Source organism: Pterocles gutturalis, unplaced genomic scaffold (assembly GCF_000699245.1).
Source record: "Pterocles gutturalis isolate BGI_N339 unplaced genomic scaffold, ASM69924v1 scaffold3497, whole genome shotgun sequence".
Classification (NCBI taxonomy): Eukaryota; Metazoa; Chordata; class Aves; order Pterocliformes; family Pteroclidae; genus Pterocles; species Pterocles gutturalis.
This window is the reverse complement of record NW_010112430.1, coordinates 22-16372: the sequence shown is the minus strand read 5'-3', so window position 1 is coordinate 16372 and position 16351 is coordinate 22. Positions and strand designations below refer to the sequence as shown.

Here is a 16351-nt window from a genome sequence, read left to right as displayed (position 1 = left end):
GCAGAAGTAGAGAAGTATTTCAAATTAGTAGGCTAAAACTTCAGTACTTCTTTTAACTTCTTTAAAAAAAGACATAGATTATAGGTCAATGACAGTCACAGATCACAGTCACTACAGTCTTACTGGATTGGGTTTTTTTCCAAGATGAAAAAAGAAATCGGTTCATGGAACTTACCAAATCCACTTTATACTGCCATTTCACATAGTCCATGTTTAATCAAAGCAAAGTACAAACTTGTGCTCCAAGGCAGTCTGAAAGCATTCTGCTACACTCAACAGTAAACTATTTTTTGATGAAGACAACTTCAGGGAATCGAATAACTCAAGAGCAGAGTCCATCCAGTTGAACTGAATTAAACATTGCACGCAGAACTTACATAAAAGTGCACTAGCAACAAGCTTTTGAGAATAAATCCATATCATAAGAGCTTGTGCTTGAAACTACTTTTATAGCTATGGTTATTTTTTCTGTTAAGAGGCACTGCATAAATATGGAGTTAGTCATCTAATGCACTTAATATTTCTCAGCTGAGGACTATTGCAGCTTTGCCCTATATCTAGGTGTGATTATACTTTGGTTTGCTTTACAACAGTAACATTGCACTAGCAATACAGCTGATACTAAAGAGAAGGCTGAAAACTGGAGGATTGAAAAAACCAGCCCACTTTACTTCTTTTCATGCTTCTTAGTTAACTTTCCTCTTTCTAGCTGGAGGCTTGTACTGCTGCTTGTCCGCTTCTCCTTTTGCTGGCTCTCTTGGGAAACTTGCTGTACTGCTCGGAGGATAGCAGTCTGCACAATCTGCTTGCTGGCGTTCTGGAGCTTCACTTCATCTTGCTCCGTCCCTGGCTTCTCACCTGTGGAACCAAACAACGATGTAAAGGGAACTAAGCATTTGTGTATGCTCCATGAAGACTTGAAGGATTGAAAAGGGGAGAAAATAATGATAAAAAAACCAACAACCCACCCTACAGAGTGCTTGGGAACAGTTTATTTTATAGGAAACTTGCTAATACAGAAAATGTTGAAGTAGGGTGGAAAGTGCCTCTGTGTGCTGAGTGCTATAGGACTGAATGAAGTGGAGCACTTGGAGTCATCCAGCTCAGTTACCTGCTCCCTAGCCCCAGGGACAGCTGGGGCTTCACAGCTGAAACAAGCACAGCTGCATTTTGCAGCAGGAGAGGGAAGGAGTTTTTTTCTCATCCAGCTCTGAATCACATCCTTTTTGACTTGAGCTGTGCTTCTGGATGGGGAATTGGACTTCATTTTGCAAGCCTGATATGTAGTCCCTCACCATCGTACAGAGAAAAGGCTGTTTCATTAACATTTCTGTTCACTTTTACTTCAGATTAAAAGCCCTCATGCATCAAATTCCAATGGACTTCAAGGTACAAAATTTTGTAAAGTGTCAGTTTATTAATCCTTAGCTACATTTGCAAAAATATTTGCAAAGCATTAAAAAATGCTCAGATTTCTATAGACAAAACAGAAAACCCCCATCATCTAGAGAAACTTAACAAATACATATTTCTTATGTGGCACTTTCTTGTTTTGATAAAGTGCTAAAATCTGGAGAAGAACAAAGTAATCTAGTGTGACTACTGACATTTGATAATAAAGAAGCGTCATTTATGTTAAGATGTTTCTCTTTTGGAAGTATTATGACTCCTAACACAAACGACGATTTGGCAGGACAATAAAGAATGCTGCATAACGTTCAAAGTTGATCTTGACATAAAAAAAATAATTCTGAATTAAGGTAACATACACTTATTGGAATTTAGGAAAAGGTAGACTTGGTTGATAATTGAAATGCTTAGGCTAGGTGCTTATTTGCATCACCAGATTTGGTTTTAAAGTTTTTTAAGATACTCTTCTCAGTTCTTTCTTAATTGATTCTGTTGGATTTAAGTATTTCCTTAAATGGGATTTGTATTTTACTGTCTGTTTTGAAGCCATATATTAAGAATTATTTCTTGAGAGAAGTAAAACAGTGAATTAAAGGTCAACTGCTTTTACGAGAATTCCACATCTGGAGTTGTGAGAAATTCCCAATGCTCTTTAAAAATTTTTTGCAAGAAAATTTAAAATATAGACAAAAAGTAGAATCAAATGTTTACTTTAGGGAAGACACTACAAAGATCTGATACCCTTGAGGGAAGGGATGTCATCTAAAAGGACCTTGACAAGCTTAAGGAGTGGGCCCATGCGAACCTCAAGAAGTTCAACAAGGCCAAGTGCAAGGTTTGGTAACTGGGTCAAAGCAATCACCAACGTCAGTACTGACTGGAGGATGTATGGATTGAGAGCAGCCCTGCGGAGAAGGACTCAGGGGTACTGGTGGTTGAAAAGCTGAATATGACCTGGCAATGTGCACTCGCAGCCCAGAAAGCTAATCATATCCTGGGCTGCACAAAAAGACATGGGACCAGCAGGTCAAGGGAAGTGATTCTCCTCCCCTCCTCTGCTCTTGTGAGACCCCACCTGGATTATTGCAGTCAGCTCTGGAGTCCCCAGCACAAGAAAGATATGGACCTGTTAGAGCAGGTGCAGAAGAGGGACATTAAAGTGGTCAGAGGGCTGGAATGCCTCTCCTATCAAGTAGGGCTGAGGGAGTTATCATAGTTCAGCCTGGACAACAGAAGCCTCTGGGGACATCTCATTGTGGCCTTTCAATCCTTTAAAGCGGGCTTATAAGAAAGACGGAGAGAGACTTTTTACCAAGACCTGTAGCGACTGGATAAGGGGCAATGGTTTTAAAGAGAAAGAGGGTATATTTAGATTGGACATAAGGAAGACATTTTCTACAATGAGGGTGGTGAGACCCTGGAACAGGTTACCCAGAGAAGTTGTGGATGCCCCATAATTGGAAGTATTCTAAATCAGGTTGGATGGGGCTTTGAGCAACTTGATCTAGTGAAAGATGTCTCTGCCCATGGCAGTAGGGCTGGACTAGATGATCTTTAACAGTCCCTTCGAACCCAAGACACTCTGTGATTCTACGATTTGTGAGTACAAACCAATCACCAGCAAAATGATCAAACCTTACTATGTGAGAAAGAAATAATTCATTATCTCCAATATTTATCTGAAAGGACTTCAAAAAGTATACATTCTTCTATCATGTTCATATTACACGTTTTGACTCAAAGTAAAATACAAATGTGGTTTAATTCTGTTGAAATTGAATAATGTAAAAAAAACCCCTGCAATTGTACTGAGATGATAAATTTTGTCTACAATTAAGAGGTTAAAACCATGAAAACTTAGAAAGCATATTTTAAGCTGGAAAAGGAGACTGAATGGAATCACTTGAATTCTTGGCACAATCACCTTCCCTGATTCAGTTTATTCCACTCCTCAGCACTTGAAACAGTGTTATTTGGATAAAATTCAATGTTACTTAACAGTAAAGTACAGATATTTCTCTGTTACTCAAATATGAACTCACTTTTTATTACACGATGAATTAGTCTTCTTGCTGGGCTGAAAAAGATCTGCCAACTCAGCTGGTGTTCAAAAGATACTATGTTAACAAAAGTATGGATAAACATGGAAACGTAAATACAGATGAGTATTTTGGAATAGGCTATGAGGTTACATGAAATGTGAAAAAATTTGCCAACCCTATAGTCATGAAAAACTAGAAACAAAACAACCCAGAACTTACTGTTAAAACATCCTGTCATTAAGCATGTTGCTGTTGAAAACTACTTGGTTTTCTTTCCTTAGGGATGCTTCATTATTTATTTGGTTCTTGCTACTTAATCTACAAAATCTGAACTTCAAATGTTTTTACATTAGGAAGGTCATCCACAGTAACAGTTGCAAAAAAAGGACAGATATCCAGTGAATTTCTACCTGAGTTTTTCAGTTGTTTATCATGTAGCAAAGCCTACCTGAAAAGAACCACTCAGATAAGTGAGACCTCTGCCCTGCTCTAACTCAGTAGATGATACTTTTATTTGCTGGGAAAACAAACTGAGACCAGAGAACCCAAAGCCTCTGGATTACTTCTGCCCTGTCTCTGATGGTTTAGGCATGGACAGAAAGGAAAAAAGGTCGCACAAACAAACTCTTAGCAATTTTACATCTGTATAACACAGCTGTGGTGATAGTAACCCAGTTATTAACAGCTAAGTGGCTTTGGACACGGAGAGAGTCAAAGACATTGCACTGGGGTGATGTCACCAATGAGACCATTGGCAGCTTATAGTGACACTGAAAGCAACAGTGAAAATAATAGCCCTTTCTGAGGGGGATATCTGACATAATGTAGAGGTCTGAGCCTGCGCTGGGACCATTACGTGTAGGAGCTGGACCACCAGTCAGGACCCAGACACATCGAGCAGTCTGACACAAACGTCCAGATCCCCTGTGTGTGTCCATCTGGACATGACCCTGGGCAAATGGTTCTTTGTGACCGTGCTTGAACAGGGAGTTGGACAAGATGACCTCCAGAAGTCCCTTCCAACCTCAAGCCTTCTGTGATCCTTTGATCCCTAGCTGGTGGGGCTGCCATAAACCCCAACTTTTCCACTTCCTGAAGAAGTAAACAGCAGTCTCTAGAAGACTATCCCCACCACATCCTCTTCTAATTATTTATTTCAGGGAGAGCAGATAGCACAAAGCTGTTTTCTGAGAAGCTCATTTATTAATATGCTGGACTTACTCTGAGCAAGGAGAGAGAGATTGACTAAGGAAAGCAGAGATGACTCATGCAAGGATCCCAAAGGGGCTGAGCTGGAACATATCTATCAAACTGCTCCACCTTGCTGAAATACAGACTGCTGTGGACATAAAAAGGCAGAAATGTGAGTGCCTACACAATTAATCCGGCATTTTAAGAACAGCATATTTTCAACTAAGTAAAACATAGATATTGCTCCTTTTGTCTAAGAATTTGGTGTTTAGCTAGTCAAAATAAGGGTTACTAGGTTGACAAGATACAATTAATTTTTATCTATGATTTTTTAAAGATTTGAATAATAACTAGTTCCATAAAAGTTCCATGACAAAAGGTCACTTGAAGTACGTGCTGGGAAAAACTTGCAGGATAGTAGAAACAGCATTCTGCCTACTAGTTATCCTTGTCTAATGGCTACTTTTGTCCTCCTGATATCAGAAAATCTTTTTTACTTAGTCTTTAAATGCTCACCTGACTTTTACAGGAAGTCAGCACCCTAATTCTGTAAATAGAGAACTGAAAATCCAGGTTAAGTGATGCTAAATGCAAGGTAGCAATTTTATCATTAAGACATTACAAAGTCTCTTTAGCATGTTTTTATTACCTTATCTTTCACTTGGTAAGTTTTATGCCAACTAACAAAGCAGACGAAAAAGAATTTGCAGACTCCAGCCTGGTTCTGCAATCTAAAGTATAGTTTGAGAGATTCAAAAAACCTCAAAATCTTGGACTGACTGCAGGAATCAGACACGTATTCCACTCTCATCTAAAGCAAATGCCATATATCTGTACCTCGAAATTCCCTTGCCTTGCTTGAAGATGTTCCCCATGAAGGAAAATATGTTAGCAATTTGGAAAAAAAGAATAAAGGCATTTGAATCAGACTCCAAGTATTCATTTGAATTACTAGAACTAATATTAGTTTAAGTCCAAGAACATCCTGTGTGGGAGACTCTGGACTATGCGCAGAAAAGCATACATGGAAAATGATAGCTACAGAGAAAGAGCATTTGTCAGAGATTAAATATGAAGAACTTCACTCTGGTTGCACATGGACCTTCTCTCATTTACACACTTTCCTTTCTTCAAAGCATCTGGAGTCACTTCCTTTCTAACCCACAATCAATGTAGTCTCCTGCACTTTCTTTTGATATCTCCTGTGTCTTTTCCCTTTCAGCTTGCAACAAGTTAAATTTAATACACTTTATAAACACTCCTACTAAGTAACAGCAGGTCATTTGTTTGACTCAGCAGTGAAGTTCCGTACCATATATTTTCACAGGTTTGTTTGGAATACTATAATGAAGCCAGCTACCAAAGGCACGACCTTGCTCTTGCAAAGATGCAAGTCCACCTCAGATCCATTAATGCTCGTAATGAACTGTGGGGGAATGAGACAGCTTTCAGTGGGTGCAGAGTCAGTGATTTAGAAGGAAACAGAAGCAACACTCCTCACATGGAAAGAGAATAAGGGCTAGATGGTGAATGAGCTGTGGTAGGAAGGAACTTCGGGCTCCCGGAGGACATGGACTAGAAATAATTTATCCTGTACTTTTTGAGAAGACATTAGTCATGCATGAGCATGCCTGACCATGAATGTACATTCAGTCTCAGGAAACTTCTACTGTCCCTCAGCTGTCACTTTTGCTTCTTTAATCTGTATGAGGTTACTGCTTTTCCCAGGAGAAAACCAATGAATTTAATTTTAATTTAACTTTTCTCAGAGCATGTGACATTTATGCAGCTCATCACGTCTTCCTGCAGGTTAGGTCTCATTCTTTCTTGAGACACAACAGGAACATTGCATTTGAAGAGAGCAGCTTAGCTTATACGACAGGTTCCATGGATCTCAAGGGCCATGCATTCAGAGGTCAAAAGTTTATGTTCGGCTTCACAGGAATAACAAATGCAGTTTAATTCCAGCAAATGAATACCACTAAAGTTGTTCTTCTGGAAAAAAAAATAAATTTTGTTTGTGTAAACAGCTTTGAGCTTAACCATTTCTAAAACTAACAGTAAAAAATCACACTCCTTTAAGCAAGCTTCTGAGCAATTTAGAACTCGCAATTACCCAAAATGTATTTCCATTAGCTACAATTTTAATTTATGCAAAATTTCTGAAGCTGAAAGAGCCATGAAGCAAGTATTATTTCTTCATTTTTATATGAGATCATGCAGGTATGTCCTTTAACCAGAAATTCTACTGTTTGTTTTATCAATATATTGCTTTGGATTGTAATAGATAGCCATTATACTATTTTCTGCAGCATTGCAACATTAGAATTAATATTTTTCCATTATTAATGAAATAATAATCCAACTAAAATGCTGTTCACTGGTTAATCTATTTCAATTCTATTGAGAATTTCTAGTGTAAGTTTTATAATCTAGCCAAGAGTACTAATGAAATTTTTAAATGGAATGGAAGTATAAGTAAGCAACACTGTGACAACAGGACATCATCAGAAGGTTCAGTATGGATGCATTGGAGCTCTATTTATGGAACAAAGTTGCAGGATATTACCTAAATTGTGTTTATAAGCTGCAGATCTTTCAAAAAATTAAAGAACCTGGCAAGTTCATAACAACATAATGTACATGTATATGTTGTAGTAATTAACAGTAACATTCTTTGCATCAGTATTGATATTTTCTACTACAAGAAAAAAGTTCAGTTCCTTAACCTCACATTGGCATTAGGCAGTGACATATCTCTCCAACTTGCCAGCCACAGCACGGAAGTTACAGATGACCTTCTTCTGGCGAATATTTTGTAACCTGTGAATTGAAATGGTAAAAAAAATATTCTTGGATTTGCTTTATAGGTTGGTGCTAGGACTTCAGAACTAGAAGCTTAATTTGAAGAAGAGATATAAAATGAGGCTTCACAGCATTCATAATCAGGAAATGTTGATGAGTCATGTTAATTACATCCAGAATGAATGAACACGGCAGTCAGCCAGGGCTGAAGGCTTTCCAACGCATGTGCACAAACCCAACTTCATGCATGAGTGTCATCAAGCTATTTACAGGATTAGAGACCTGATTTGTCTCAATGTCAGTAATGATGCCTGTTCAGACACCTCATGAAAAGGTCCCACAATGAAGCTGTAAATTTAATCTTAAACAAACTAAACAAGAAATGTATTCTTAACTGCATTAGAGTTAATTCTGTCCAGTTCTGTTTCTCATGCTCTAAAATGAAGCCTTGTGAGGTCCTGACTGATAGCTGTCAACTATCTGAGGGTAATACTCCATTGCCCTGATTCCTTGAGGAAGAAGGGAGGACACTGAACATACTAGAAATGCTAAAGGTACTTTCACATAGGATTGCCATATTTTTCCAATTCCCTAGCCTGCGGTGTGCAGGGGATTTTAAGACACACTTTCACTAGAAAAGTCACAGCTCACTTCTGTTATATTTTCTGCCCTAACCCCACTCCTTAAGTGCTTCTGTGCAACCAGCACGGAAGAGGAACTGTATCAGGAAGGGGGACAGCACAGACTACTTTGCTCTTCAAAGCAAATTGGAAGAATGAAGCAGGAACAACCCTGCTCAGAACACAGATCCAGGAGGAATGGAAGGGTGAAGGAGAAGAGCAGAAATGCAGATAAACTGTCTCAAAGGACATAATAATCTCTCCAGAGTAATACTTCATTGTATCTTTTTTATCCAGACATTAGCTGTATCTAAATGGAGTTTTGTATTTTTTTTCCACTGAGTTTTGCTCTTTCTTAAAATAAAGTAATATCTTCAAGTCTGTTTGGTTTGTTTGCTGTATAAAAGTTATCTTTTTAGAGACTCCAGTGAGTTATTTTGTACTATTTGAAATACACCAGCCAAAATGAAGCTTCCAGAGTTTTTTAGATTAAGAGGTTGTTGGGGTCTACAGGCACATTATCTATTCTCAAGCATTTTCTCAACATGTTTTAGTAAGATTTCTTGACATACTTTAATAAGATTAACTAAAAAGAGATTATATGCTTCAATCTATACATTCTCTAGGTATTTTCACATATAGCAATACATTCAGTCTTTAAGGACTATATATTTTCAGCTTTGAAGACTGGATGTAGTTCAAAGCAGTAGTCACTGATAATTCTGCCACACCCATAAACGTGATACTCAGCTTTTGGTCCCAGAAGGAAAATTTCTGGATCGAGTACTGTAAACTAACACTAACTTAGTAGTGGTTTTAACTCCTAGGCTAGACTTCAGTATATTAAAATAAGATACTTCCTAAAGAGCATTTGGGGTCAGCTGCTCCAAAGTTATTGAAAAACTTAAATTCTCTTCATCTGTCTAATTTTATTTTAAGGAACACACTTTAAATTCTGAAATAAGAAATCTCTCTGCATAAAATGCTGTGTTTCTCCCATGGAGGGAGAGGTCCAATGGCACAGATACAGATGACCCATACGTCATCTAACTCCCTATGCCTTCTATTTTCTACTGCTTAGGTGCCCAGAGATTCCTAGCCAAAAAGAAAACATTAGGCACAGAAAGCTGGATAACATTTAGGCCTTCTGAATCTGTACCAAAAAGCTCATTGGTGGGCTTGCATAAATTCCCACTGAAATACACAGGTTTGCTAGGTGCTAGAAGGCTTTTCGTATACACCACTGTATAGCATAAGTGAAAGGAAAGTTTTAAATGGAGGCATATTCCACTACTAAAGGTTTGTTTTGCTAGCTGTTGTGTTTATATTTCTGCAATGCTTTGTGTTTTTTGGTCATCAAGAACTATGTACAGGTTAATTAAAATTTGCAATATCTGAATGTAATGTTTTTTGAAAAGTGAAGAAATTAGGGAAGAGCATATATCACCCGTCAAAAGCCAATAAAGCAGTGAAAACATCCTGCTGCATTTTAGATGTGTTTCTATTTATACCAGTTCAGAGTCTTAATTTCAGAAATTGTTTAGTTAAGCCTCAGCTGAAGCAGAGCCCTTCCTTATCATTAAAAAGGCACACAAAACCCCAAACTTGCACGTGCATAAAACAGTATAGAAAAACTTTCCTGCTTATTTAAGAATGTGAGTAGAGTTTGAGAGCTGTACATAAGGCTATTAGTAATTGAGGCTTAGATTTTGTGTATATACATATATATGCATGTATGTGCACAAACTCACAAGAGAAAGTGAATGAAAGATTTATAAATTTAAAGTGCACCTTGAAAGAGTAAAAAACAGGGGTTTTTTTCATAGCTGTAATTTTGACGGAATCCCTGTTTGCAACAGGATGACATGATATGCTGTTTTCCCTTCTTGGAGCTAATTCTCTGACTTCCCAGAGAAATATTTTCTGCTCTATTAAGAAAACTTCAAGACTAAAAGTAATGTCAATCTTTGAGTATTTAACAGCAGTGGTAACAGATATGCAGGCCCTCCATACTGACAAATGGTGAGTGGATTCACTGATCAAAGGCAGAAAATGCAGTGTCATTATATCAAATATGCATACTACAAAGTGAAGTAAATGTAAGTAATCCACAGGAGATTATATTTGCCTTACCATTAGAGAAATATCTGACTAGAACATGGCTCAATTTACTTCTTCAGGCAGAAAATTTCAGACTCTCTTGAAGAAGGAAGACAGCATCTTCTGATAACATGACTACAGGCATTTACAGGGTCAGATGACAGCAGCACAGAGCTCACCTACCTTGACTTCCCTGGCAAGGCATTCTACAGGAACCTGAAGCATTTTATGGCTATTCAGGTCAGATTTTCTTCTCTGCTAACATCAGTAAATATTCTGCTCCAATTGCAATCCCTTAAAAAACAATAAATCTTGTTCTGTAGGAGCTTGCAAATTATTAAGGAAAGAACACGCTACAAATGCGTAACCAGTACTCAGACAGAAAACCTATAAAGAAATTATTAATACATTGCTTGCAAAGAATTTTTGCTTAACTTAGTATTTGTAAACTTAATATAACAGATTGTGTCCTTAATAAAATTCTTAATAGACAAGATTGAAAGTACGGGAATAAATCAGTGTTTTACAGTACACACATTTAATTTCCATTGTCATGATAAAGATTGCAAGGTTGGAATCATATTATTTATGTCTATAACCAGTACAACAGAGCAATTCATCTAGAAGAATAATGATTTGGAGGGACAAACTTTAGAGGTCAGTGTAGCTACATTCAGCGTTTGACTTTCCTGCTCAATACATGGAGCCCACACACAGGGTTAGTAGAGATGTTAATAACGACTGTATCAATTATTACCACCATCCCCAAACTATGAACTCCTTCAATATAAGCCACTGAGCGGCTATTGTGAAGACAGAATTCTTTTCATTGCTAACTTGCATAGGATTCAATTCAGTGACATGCAAGTGAAAGATGCCAGCCTCACTTGTTTAAGCCTTCAGTTCTGTTAAAAGTAATTTTAAAAAGTAAGTTCTGTGCCAGTTTTTAACAGTATGTTGATTCATACTTTACAGAAATATTGCACGTAGGACTGTGGACTACCTTTTAAGCTTGATAATTTAATCACATTTCTGAATATCTATGAAATAACTTTCTTTCACCTCACTAATGACATCTGCTAGTGGAGTTTCACAGCAGGGGAAAGACCAATGTGTCATTGGGGAGAGGTCAGCAGAAGAAACAATTTTTCCTCAGCAAAAAAAGAACAAGAAATTTCCTCTTGTATTATTTCTTCTTGCCAGCTGGGAAACACTTTGAAATACTGTCGTGAGCTCTTACCTGCAAACACATTCAAGTCAGATATTTCTGGGGGGCAATGGGCCTGCATACTCATACCAGCCATCAATGTCTGGAGAAGAAAACCATTACACCAGACTCCATGAGGTCTTCAAAATACTCTTGCCAGTAACTGCCGAATTATGTCCATGACATGGTCTTTGCCAACACTAAGCTCATGAGAAAGAATCCTATATGAATATACTATTACATCTTATATTGGGGCGAGTGGTTGGCAGTGCAGAACTTAAAGCATTATCAGAATGTAGCACAGCAGTTAACAGGGACAAGGACTGTGCCCTGTCTATTACAATTGTTCTCATGGGTGAAAGGCACTTCATAACCGAGAGCGCTAGAGTACCGCACTCAGTGCAAACACTGGAGATAGCGCACAACAGGTTATCTTCGGAAAAGTAAAAGTAGTAGTTTTCCCATTCATTAACAGGTCTCCCAGACTGTCTTGATGTGTCCATTACAGACAGGGTTCTCCACTGTACCTGTAACTCTATAATAAAAAAAATAAAAAGGCTATAAAGAAATTTCATGTCTTCACATCCCACAGCACAACAGGTTTGTTGCTTTCCAAGCTTTTCCACTAGAGAAGATCAGGACTATTCTGACAAGTAAGCACATCTGTTTCAGTGTGCAGCTGCTATGTCTTCAATTGCAGTTTAATGAGATTCCTAAAGTGTTTGGTACAGGATGCGCTTCTGATCTTCAGTATCATTATGCAAGTCTGCTATACTGTTCCTAGCTTAAAAATGTTAAGAACAGCTGTGCTGCTGAAAAGCTAGTTGAAATGCTATTGGTAAGGCTATCGTAAGACAAAGGTGCTGAGCAGTGAATATTCTGACTTCTCTAATGTCTATCTTTAAACTTTCAGTATTTTCACACATCTTTTTCCCATAAAAATATTGATACAAAAATGAGTTCTACCTCCTCCTTCTTTTGGGATTGCAGGGTCACAAGTAAAGCCTGTGTGTTCCTAGTTGTGGAGAAAATGTCAAGAGGGAATTCTTCAGATTACACTGAAGAACAACAAGATTCACCTGAAAGATGAAATCACACAATTCAAAGTAGATACAAGCTTAAAGGAGGAGAGTGTTCAGGCACTGAAACAAGCTGTCAATGTAAATGTTGCAATCTTTCTTGATGTATTCAGATCAAAACGGATTCATTTCTAAAAGATATTATTTGCCCAAAAATACAAATTCCTATTCAAGCAAACACAGCTCTGTACAGTACTGACTGAGTGAAACAGCGATGGCCTGTAATAATGGGACTCTGAAACTGGTAATTTTTTACAGTCTTACATTATAGAGCAAAATTCTCAAAATATACTAAAATAAGAATTGAAATTATAATCTAGCAAGAGTTGCTTAGAAAACTCATTAGGTAGCTCAAGTACCCTTAATAGGCTTCTAACGTTATTCCCAAGCTAGTTTTAAAACTGCAGGCCAGCTTTGTGCTGTATCAGTACAAACACATAAGGGCAAAGGTCTGAGACATAAGTGTTTGAGTGACTCATGTGCAAAACAGCATCAGAAAAAAAATCCTTGGAGCATGAAAAACACCTCTGTATCCACCTCTTGTTCAGGCACATCAGAAGTAAACAGTATTATTTTAAATTTTATTTTACCTTTCCACTTGAAAAAGTTTTAGGTCTGAAAATAAGCATGGAATATGCCCACTGTCACTTTGCAATTTGCAAAGAGGTAGTATGATATTGATTAGCAACATTTAAAGTTATTGTTAAATTTTATGAGTTAATTAAAAAACTAAATAAGATTATTATTGATCAGATAACCTAATACTGGAAGTGATCACTCCTTTAGTAAACTAATGATGTGGTAACCAGAAGAAAGCTTGCTGTATTCTGTAGGTTTTGCTGATGCTTCCTAACAAATAAATCTTTTAGTAACTCTTCATTCCTTACTTTACAAGGACAGATATTTAATCTTTGGAAGTATTTACAGTTATCAATCTTTTATAAGCTAATTTGGCACTGATTTGTTTTTAAAATTCTGGAATACACCATCTTCTGAAGTCTCCTACGAAAATCTGTCAGTTCACCAATGATGACTTCTCTTTGCTTTTTGATCTAATCCAAAACCTTGAGATGTCATGCTTTTCTACTGCAGTCCCATGCATACCTCCATCCTTGCATCTGATGATCAGGAACACTTTTTTGTCTACTTCTCAGGCTGCCTAAAGAAGTCCAATTCAGGAAAAGTAAAGAAACTAAACTTTGTAATATGTACTTTGTTTGCATTTCCATCATATGGGTCCTCTCCTATTGTAAGGGTAGCACATCATGTGCAAATCCTTCAGGCACCAGGAACTCCCAGACATCTCACAGAGTTCGCATTGCATTTCCTATATACTAGTTTTCTCACTTCCTTTTTCTGAAACCAACTCAAAGTTAATTAAAACTGGGTATGAAGAAAGATCACATATGAACAGCAGCTTTTTGCATATCTGTAAATAGCAACATACTGCCTAGAATGACCCCAAAAGTCCAGTTCTGAAGATAAATACTGGCCTTTTTGCAACAAATTTGACATATCTAGCTCAGTAATATCCAGGCCCATTGGGGAGGGGGAGTGTGTTGTTCTGTGTGGTTTTGCTGGGAGGTGTCAGGGGGATTTTTACATAGTAGTTGGTTGCAAGATTTAGAGAAAACAGATGAAGCTTAACAGGAAAGTATCTATTCAGTCAATAGTCAGTTGGCTTCATCTTTTAAAAACAAACTTGGTAATCTTCTTCTACTTAACAGTTTATAAACGTAGCATGTTAATTCAGTATTCTCCAATAACATCACCACTACCTTAAGGAAGAGATTATCACCGTACTTATATGCAAAATCTTATCTTTGTCTTCGGATAAACAAGTCCCATTCTTTTTCTGGAAGAGAGTTTCTTTTTGGTTGCTGCTGTTTTCTTTTCTTTTTTCCACCGCCATCCTGGAAGATGTTTATCATTCTGACCCTAACCCTTTATAGTTAGACAAATCTTTTTCTTCCTCCTCCCCAACCCCCAACAAATAAAAGAAACGGAAAATAAGGTCATTCATCACAATGAGATAAATCAGAAAGCTGACTCAGGAAATGAAACTCAATTTTTTAGTAAACTTATAGTACTCTATAACATATGGCCTTTAGTACTGTGAAGATAGTAAAGATGTACAAAACCCAGGTTTTTGGTTTTGTTTTTGTTTTTTTTTTTTTTAACATATCTGGAGAAGAGATAATGCCATGGCAGGGCTGATTTACAATGAAGGAAAGCAATAAAAAAATGCAATCTAACCGGGCTTTGTCAAGCCCCTCTGATTGCTTTATCACAGAATGGTTTGGATTGGAAGGGACCTTAAAGATCTATTTCCAACCCTCCTGCTATTGGTAGGGACACCTTCCACTAGATCATCTCTTACAGACTCCTACTTAGTTATCCTCTGTGTATTACAGCAATCTTTGCAAGGAAACCGTGGGCTTTTCTTAGAGTTAAAGCAGACTGAAGAAAGATTACTATAGAAGACTGAATTAGACAGATTTTTTTTTTCTTTATGGATTAGAGTTGTGAAAAGAACAACTCATGCAGTTATTAATGAGATTTGAGGTTTGTTCACTGTCAGCCTTTGGGGAAAATAAGTATGTTTTCAGTATTTTACAGGTAATCTCTTCCTGCAGTATTCCAGTCCCATGGTGTATTTAAAAAATTAGTACAGTTAATGGCGATAGTCTATCAGATAAAAGGAGTTCAGAAAAGAGCCACTAATACTCAAAGGTGTACTACAAAAAATAGAGGCTGATTCTATTAAGATAAACAACTTGGTCCCAATTTCAGAACACAATATATGGGAAAGTATAAAATTAAATGGCAACTGGACAGTCAAAGAGACAAAATGAACTTCTGATTGTTGAAAAAGGATACTAATTTCTCAAAAAGTTAGACTTTCTTGAGTTAGCAAAGTCAACCCCAAGACTTTTTTTTTTTTAATGAAGCTATAAAGCTTTTAGATTCCTATCCCTTCACAGACTGGATAGAGAATTTCAAAGGAAGCTAAAACTTTTGTTAGTGTTACAAAGCAAAGGTATTAATAGTGACACGTTGTCAAGTTGCAGCCTTTCCTTTCCCTTTTCTACTGGCCCACTATTTTTACTGACAATTATACATCTTTAAAGAAGTTAATTTCAAGTTATTTCACTACAGAAGATATTATGCATGACTCACATTTATATCCTGGAGCTACTGGGCCTCTCATCCCTTTCTGAACAACAAACTGCCTATTTCCAAGCAGAACATACCAAGCTCAATGCAGATTCTCTATAGCTTCCTTTCTTCCGTGGTGTAGCACATATATACCACATGTACCACACAGCAGAGATTCTGCACCCTTATAGAGTGAGATCTTGCATTAGACATGAGCTCCTGTTACAGTTTTCAATTTTGCTCCAGTAAAAACTGGACTAAACAAACTTTCTGTTCTCCTCCATTCAAATACTGGGGGGGGCGGGGAGAGGAGACAGGGAAGGGTGTCCCCCTTCCTGACCCTTTTGTGGAGTCTGACAAGCACAGTCCTCTGTACACTTTTGTAGGAGGCTCCTGTCCCTGATGGGAACCACAGGGGTGACCCTCATAACCTCCGGCTCCACGGCTAAACACATTCTAGGCTAATCCCCTTTTTTGGAATCCGCCTGTCTCTGCTCAGTGGCAGCTCTAGTTCAGCTGTTACCCCGCAGCCCCCGGAGTAGGTCTCCAGCACGGCCGGGGCCTTCCCGCTGGGCTCCCTGGCTGGGCACGGGAAGCGGCTTCTCTTACCTGGAGCGAACACCATGGTGCCGCCCGAGCGCGGCGCGACTCAGAGCCTCGGACAGCTCCCGGTCCACACAGATCAGCACGTCGGACAGCGCCCGCCCCGCACAGCTCAGCGGTCCAGTCCGGCCCCGC

The 16351-nt window shown here is 38.1% G+C and overlaps 1 protein-coding gene across 1 annotated transcript; it reads right to left on the bottom strand.

The window, feature by feature from the left end:
• Window positions 1–667: 667 nt before the first annotated feature.
• LOC104460349 (chromosome unknown open reading frame, human C18orf42) lies at window positions 668–14366 on the bottom strand. The gene is made up of 2 exons (XM_010074029.1): window positions 14258–14366; window positions 668–858 (listed from the first exon to the last, which is right to left on the bottom strand). The coding sequence occupies exons 1-2, from the start codon at window positions 14364–14366 to the stop codon at window positions 668–670; spliced, it is 300 nt and encodes a 99-aa protein (XP_010072331.1).
• Between the last annotated feature and the right edge of the window lie 1985 nt (window positions 14367–16351).

What these genes read in the sequence shown, in the direction of transcription:
- LOC104460349 (XM_010074029.1), bottom strand. Translation starts at nt 14,366, where the DNA reads ATGGCGGTGGAAAAAAGAAAAGAAAACAGCAGCAACCAAAAAGAAACT. An exon ending in AGATAAGATTTTGCATATAA is followed by an intron (nt 859 to 14,257) that starts GTACGGTGATAA and finishes TTGGTTCCACAG; the next exon opens with GTGAGAAGCCAGGGACGGAG.